Source organism: Meriones unguiculatus, chromosome 14, assembly GCF_030254825.1.
Source record: "Meriones unguiculatus strain TT.TT164.6M chromosome 14, Bangor_MerUng_6.1, whole genome shotgun sequence".
Lineage (NCBI taxonomy): Eukaryota > Metazoa > Chordata > Mammalia > Rodentia > Muridae > Meriones > Meriones unguiculatus.
The window spans coordinates 89,080,039-89,087,989 of NC_083361.1; the positions used below are offsets into that span (position 1 = coordinate 89,080,039).

General features: G+C 38.4%; 1 protein-coding gene across 1 annotated transcript; it reads left to right on the forward strand.

The window, feature by feature from the left end:
- Positions 1 to 473: 473 nt before the first annotated feature.
- Positions 474 to 1,606, forward strand: LOC110558347 (putative olfactory receptor 56B2). The gene has a single exon (XM_021653191.2). It carries the CDS (start codon positions 647 to 649, stop codon positions 1,604 to 1,606), a length of 960 nt encoding a protein of 319 aa, XP_021508866.1. The 5' UTR covers positions 474 to 646.
- The last annotated feature ends 6,345 nt before the right edge of the window (positions 1,607 to 7,951 follow it).

The window sequence follows — 7,951 nt, forward strand, 5'->3', positions numbered from 1 at the left end:
GTAGAATACCGCCATGCAGGAGGACCTAAATTCAGCTCACAACAAACCCAAAATAAAAACGAACAATATTTCATTTTAGTTTATTTTCCATTATAAGGTAAACACATATTTATTAATTACATGTCTATATTTACATACTATTAATAAAAGTTTCTTATATATGTAAGTAGAAAGACTTCTGTTCTACAACACACTACAATCTAAGACATTAGCAAAGAAAAATTTGTACATAAAAAAATCTCTGTTGTAGTCTATATTTTATGTCTCCAAAGTAACTATAAGCCAAATCTTCTACTGTAATATCAGGTTATTTCCATCATGCACAGAGTCAATGATTCACTTCATGGAAGATCATTAACAATATCTGATTTCCTCTAATATTCTATTCCTCAGTTAGGAGATTGTAGGAAAACACAGTCTGTACCATAAAATTCCGTGAATGATTTGATGGATTAAAAATATGATGTGCCACCAATGAGAGTTCCTGTGTCACAAGTGACAAGATGGAAAGATGAAGACGCAAAATCATCCCTCAATATCATACTCTGGACAAGTTGCCATCCAATCCTGTCACACAGAAAACCAGGAGTTTTAAGGGAGCATTTGTTGTTGTTACCACCACCATTATCATCATCATCATCAAGAGATGTTCCAGATCCTCAGAGATTACAACAGCTCTAAGTTCCAGGTGTCTGAGTTCATTCTGATGGGATTTCCAGGCATCCATAGCTGGCAGCACTGGCTGTCCCTGCCCCTGGCTCTGCTCTATGTCTTGGCTCTCATTGCCAACACACTTATCGTGACTGTCATTTACCAAGACGCATCACTACACCAGCCTATGTACCATTTCCTGGGCATCCTGGCTATAGTAGACATGGGCTTGGCAACCACCATCATGCCTAAGATTTTAGCCATTTTATGGTTCAATGCTAAGGGCATCAGTTTCAACGAGTGCTTTGCTCAGATGTACGCCATCCATGTTTTTGTTGCCATGGAGTCAGGGATCTTTGTCTGCATGGCCGTAGATAGGTATGTGGCGATTTGCAGACCACTGAGGTACTCTTCAATTGTTACTGACTCTTTTGTGGTCAAAGCAACTGTGTTTATGGCCCTCAGAAACTGTGTGGCTCCCTTGTCAGTACCTGTGTTGGCTGCCCAGAGAAATTACTGTTCCAGGAATAAAATCGACCATTGTTTTTGTACTAATCTGGGGGTCACTAGCTTATCTTGTGATGACAGAAAAATCAACAGCATCACCCAGCTGTTCCTGGCTTGGGCAGTCATGGGAAGTGACCTGGGTTTGATTATGATTTCATACGCTTTGATTCTTCGGTCTGTGTTGAAGCTGAACTCTGCAGAAGCTGCATCTAAGGCCTTAAGCACCTGCACTTCTCACCTCATCTTAATCCTTTTCTTCTACACAGTCATCATTGTCATGTCCATCACTCATAGTGCAAAAATGTCAGTTCCCGTCATCCCGGTTCTGCTGAATGTGCTGCACAATGTTATCCCCCCTGCTCTGAACCCCATGGTGTATGCACTCAAGAGCAAAGAGCTAAAACAAGGCTTATACAAGGTGCTGAGGCTGGATGTCAAAGGAGAGTAAAAAAAATGAAAATACAAGTCATCTTTACTATTTCAAAATAGGATGTCTGGCTCTACTGAATAATTTTTTTAAATAATTTTTATATGAATTTCAGGTTATTTACTTTGTATCTCAGTTGTATCTCCTTCCCTTGTTCCCTCCCAATAATCTTAAAGGCTTTAGAAGCAACATCCTTGATAAATCTGTATAATTTAATATTTATCATTGATATCATTTAAAATAATTCTTTTGATACAGGGCATCACTTTTATAGTCCTGACTGGCCTAAAACTTGCTACATATACTAGGCTGGCCTCAAACTCTGAGAGACCACCTGCCTTTGTTTCCTGAGTGTTGGAATTGAGAGCATGAGCCATCACATTCAGTGAAAATAAATTTCTTTAAAAACCAAATGCCATGTTATCTAATGCTTTTCTCAAAGTCACTAGCCTGGCAAAGACATTACTAAACACTCAATGGATTATACAATTCATTCAAGTGGGTACATAAAACCATTTATAAGTAGGAGAAACTTTAATTGTGCATGAGTCTCAGACATTCTTTATGTAAATTCCTTGATTCTGATGCTTTGCCCCTCCCATGTGTATAAGCAGTCACACACGTGAAAGTGCACTGATTAATATGTGGCTATCAAGTTATTCAGTTGTGTATGGTCACCACAGCGGTGGTAAGAATGGAAACCCTCTTTTCTTACTCCTGCGCAAGGGATGTTGATCCTCACTCAGGCACCTGTAACTCTAAAGTTCCTAAATGTAATGTTGAGTTCTTCCTCGTAGGGCTAAGTCAACTCAAATGCGCAGCTGTCAAGGGACTGTGCTGTGAAGGGCTGCACACACACATATATAGCAACATCCAGTGCCTTTTAATTCAGACTGCCTTCTTGGACCTGACTGCATTCAGCTCACTGATGTCCCCAAAGCAGACATCGCCCAGGGTAAGGAGGGAGAGGAAGTGCCAGCATGTTTTCACTGTTTGCAGGAGATGCATGGGAGAGAGGCTGTGTAAAAGTGAGTGGCGGCTTGAGTCCATGCTAACTGGTTATAGCATCCTTACAACTCTAGAGTGATTTCAAGAATTCAGGAAAAGACACATACACACACACACACACACACACACACACATACACACACACACATATATTTTGTAAAGTGTTTATTTACTAATTTCCAAGATGACAATTCAGGGTAGCCTTTCAGAGGGAATATGGATATTGATGTTTTCTCTGATCGAATGGAACCTTTGGAAAGAGCAGCAGTCATGTTACATTACCACAGCACAAGAAGGAATAGCTGGAGATAAATTCCTTATCATTTCCAAGCACTGTTGCTTCTCACTGACCCTCACTATCTTCAGAAAGAGAATGTAATTAACATGCCTAAGTCCAAAGGTGTATAGATACCATGTTAACACAACAAAAACATCAAGACTTTAGATGTCAAGAGAAGGTGTTTGCGGTAAAGTTAAACATAGATGCTTGCAAAATCGTCTCTTATAAATAAAGATACTTAACGTTTAAACCTATTTTATCATAGGCTTTCTCAGTCATGTAGTAATGACCTTTATTTTTCCCAGAAAAGTAAAGTTATTTACTTTTATTGAAAACATTTTACGTTTTTGTTGAAATATGTGTAAATTATTTTGTAGTTAACACTCCACTATTTGTTATTATAGCTTTTATTTGAGAGATTTGAAATCCAGTTGAAGAGAAAAAAAATCACTTGTATAATATTAAACTCTGTACTGCTTACTATGCTTGTAACTGTAAGGGAAGCATAAAAGAAATCAACAGGAAGTTTTTCTTACATTTTAAGCAATAATCATTTCAAAATATAGCACATTACCTGCTTTGCGTACCATTCCCCTTTCTAGCTCAGGGGTATAACAACCCCCCCTCCCAATTTTCCTATTTGCTGCTGTTTTTTGAAAATCTAGCAGTCTAAGATTTCCTCTTTGTCAGAATTGCTTTTTTAGTGTATATTTTATTTGGTGTGCATCAGTGTTATGCCTGTGTATGTGTCTGTGAACTGCGCGTGTGACTGGGTTTACTGGTGTGCAAGTGTTGAAAACCAGCCCGGGCTTGCAGCAGGCTGTCCCATCTCTCCAGCCAGCCTTGTGGCTGAAGCCGTCTCTCTCACCGTTTCATTTTGTAGATCCTTGCGGGTCTGTAACTAACGATTAGGTTTAAAAGAAACAATTGACTCACAGTGTTAGCTGCTAGTGTGTTCTGCTTTATCCTGGAGAAGGGAAAGCGAAAATGGTGCGCAGGTAACGTGACCAAATTGATTGTATTTCTTGGCTACACAAGTGTTTTCACTTTGATAACGAATTCATGTTTTAATATGCATGCTTTCCATATGCATATTAGATTACAGTAACTACTTTAACTATTCAAATACATTTCTTTTTTTAACTTTTCTAATTTTTAAAAAATATTATTTATTTTTTATTTGTTTATTTGTTTTTTTACAGTTTATTTTAATATCTTGTTTGGTGGGTTTTAAAAATTCTCTTTACATGCTTGTTGTAACCCCGCCCCTCCTCCCCTCCCAGACCTACCCTTCCTGCCTTTCTAGTTTTTAATATGAATGCTTTCTATATGCTTATACATTATAGTAAGTACTTTAACTATTCAAGCAAATTTCTTTTTTTTTTTTTTTGCCTTTCTAAATATTTTTATTATTCATTTTTTAATTCACTTTACATCCTTGGTGTAGCCCCATCCCTCTTCCCCCCCAGTCCAAGCCTCCTCCCCCCCCCTTCTTTTCCTCAGAAGAGGAGCTCCCTCAAGTAGTTGCAGAGCAATCAGTTACAGTGTATACATGTTTGCAGAACCGTATGTCTGCGCATAGACAAGCTTTCTCTTTAGAAAGCTTTATTTTCTTTTACTCTGTTGCTGTGTGTTTGAGTGCTTGCATGTCTGAGTGTGCACCGTGGGCATGCAGTGTCTCCGGATGCCAGAAAAGGGCATTGACTCTCCCGGAGCTGCAGTTTCAGATAGCTGTGAGTCAGGGGGGTGCTGAGCATCAAACCCTTTTTTCAAAGAGCCATCAGTGCTCCCAACCACTGAGCCATCTCTCTAGATCTGAGTCCTTAGTTTTCTTAATATTTTGTAAAGAAAAAATTTAAATGTAATGTTGAATACATACCAATGCAAACAGATGGACCTGGAATAGTGCATTCATGAAATAAAAAAAAAAAATCTATAAGTCTGTTAGAAAGAACTTGATGACAATTTTTCGGTAAAAGGAAAGGCTTTTCATATAAAAAAGGTCAGCATTAATTTCTTTGTCTGCCATGAAAATTATAGGACATTGTATAGACTGTAGATTATTAGCACAGTGGGACCCAGCAGGGACTCAGAATCAGCTCCTAGACTGTGTCAATTAGGTCCTCTATTGTGTTATTTTATCCTCTGGGCTAACAGATTGAGGAAGGCATTTCCAGAATGCCCCACTATTTTTCTTATGAAGACTGTGTTGAGTGTAGAGATAAAGCAATTTGATAGCACCAATTCTAATTATTCCATAGTTGGTCCGTGCTTGGTCTTAGTTGCAGGACAGAGATGTGATAGATGTAATAGCTCTGATTTTTTCCTTTTTCTTTCTTTCTTTCTTTCTTTCTTTCTTTCTTTCTTTCTTTCTTCTTCTTCTTTTTTAATTACTCTATGCAAACATTTACTCTATCATTCCTAAAAGTGAGCATCATCCAGCTGTTCTTCCTTTGGTCCCTAATATTTGGCAGAAATTGATATCTCATCATTAACATTTGTAGTATATTTTAATCATTTGCATTGTTTTTCCAAAGTGACTTTAGGAGTATTGTACACACGTACTTTTTGTAAGTTTTATTACATTATTGCAAATACAGCAAGTGTGGACAACATTCACTTTTATGAATTCTCTAATTTTAAACAAATTATTACGTTTATTTTTCTGTGTAAATGTGTGTGTGTGTACATGCATGTGTGTAGGTACACACTTGCCTGGCAATGGTATGGAAGTCAGGGGCCATTTCTGAGAGCTGGTTTTCCCTTCAACTGTGAGAACCTCAGGCATTAAACTCAGGCTGTCCGGCTTCAGGACAAGTAGCTTTATCTGCTGAACCATCTCACTGATCCTCCTCCTAGATTTTAAATAACTGATGGGATTGCTCAAACAAACAAACAAACAAACAAAAAATGTTCTTGGTGCTTTCTTTTTCTACTGCTATAAGGGTTCCTTATGATTCCTCCATTTTATAACAAAAAATTTATTGAAAATTTTTATTTATTTTTCTTTACAAGGAATATTTTAAAATTTTAGCTCTGCTGATAATGATCTCCATATTTTAAATAAAATTATTTATAGACCATAATGTAATAATCTTTAAAATTCTATTATATTTCATCCATTCATTGGTTTCTCAATCATTTGTAAATGCTTGTTGACATCAGTAGGATTATAATATCATGGTCAATTCTGAAAAGATAAGTATTAATTAAATATATGCTTTAAAAGTTGTGTTATTTTGTGTGTGCTAAATGATAAAGTAGGTGGATTCCCATAATAAAACTTTTTTACCTCAAGCTTATTATTATTTAAATTTATTTTTATAGTTTATTCACTTTATACCCCAATTGTAGACCCCTCTTCTCCTGGCCCCAAACTTCCCTCCTTTTTCCCACATCCTTCTCCCCTAGTTTTCAGAAAGGGGGAGCCCTCCTCCCCTACCATCTGACCCCAGACTATCAAGTCTCATCAGGACTGCCTGCATCCTCTTCCTCTGTGGCTTGGCAAGGCCACCCCACCAGGGGGAAGTGATCAAAAAGCAGGCAACAGAGTCCATGTCAGAGACAGCCCCTGCTCCCCTTCCTAGGGAACCCACATGGAGACTGAGCTGCCTATTGGCTGCATCTTAGCAGGGGGTCTAGGTCCTCTCTATGCATGGTCCTTGGCTGGTGCATCATTCTCTGCAGCCCCATCCTGGGCTCAGATTTGTTAGTTTTGTTGGTCTCCTTTTGGAGCTCCTGTCCCCTCTGGGTCCTTCTATCTCCCTGCTCTTCCAAAGGACTCCCTGAATTTCACCTTATAACAACCTGAAAGGATATTTATTTGTCTTAAAGAAAAAGATGAGTTTTGTTGAGGAAGTTAAGTCTGTAAGTAAATTTGCTGGAGCATAAACTTTAAAATAGAAAGTTGGAAATAAGCCTTCTAAGAGCAAAGACCACCCACGGCTCAGGTGGGGGCCATTTGTCTTTTCCTCTGTGAAAACTATCATCATTATCTTTAAAGATTGATGCACTTGACATTTATTGCTAATCATGTTTAGCTCTAAGATTTTATCATGGCTCAGGAAGCCGTCTCTGAGACTACCCTTATAAACATACTTGTCTTGTATTAGTTTTTTGCTTGCAAAAATGTTGTCTTGAGCAATATCTAATTACATTCCAGTGAAAAATGGAAAAGAGGTAGAAAAATTGGATAAGGAACAATTTGATACGTCAGATTTCCCTATACATGAAGTATCCTTCTGTGATGTCTGGAAGTTTAGTCTAAGAAGGAATTTTAACAAATGCTACAGGCATATCCACATTAGATCAGAGAGGGAAGAAGGCGGACTTTCCTAAAGGATGGGGGTTGAATTTAGCATTGGGGCTTTAGTGTGATTCCCAGTAGGATTCTATTACAGCAGGACTGCTACAACTGCACCCACATTCTTACAGTATGTATACCCTACCTGAAACGACAATTTTCTATGCATAATTTTTTATTTGTGTTCCATGAGTTATAGAATGTTTGCATGGACTGTTCCAAGAACTAAAATAATTGTCATAGATAGGGTAAGTTACTTACAAACACGATCAAAAGAGCCTAGACACCATAGGCCTTTAAAAAAATTCCACTTTTTAAATGGATGTCTAACTTTAGAGAGGACATTAATGTTTTCTAAATTGAATTCCTTAGAATAAATAGGCTGTAGGCGTACTTTTCAAAAACTATTTTATTTATGTTTCTTAAGCCCCTACCTCCCTTCCACCCCAGTCCCTTCTAACACCTCAACACCTGGTAGGAGAGAAAGGAGGTTAGTGGGGGTGGGAGGCATAGTTTTTCTGAGCTATTTCCTGCTGGTTAGGGACTTCGGGTTCCTTGGGGCAACTCCAATCTTCTTTTCGGGAGATCTCTGACTACTCAAACTGCAACAACAGCCACCAGGAGAAGCAGGGGTGAGCACCGGCAGCCTTCTTTTTTCTCAGATCTTCCCCAGCAATGGATTCTGGCATTTATTCCCTCCCAGAATCCTCAGAATTAAACTATCTTCAGCTGGGAAAGCACCCTTCCCAGAGCTCCCACGAGGCAAATAGTTTGC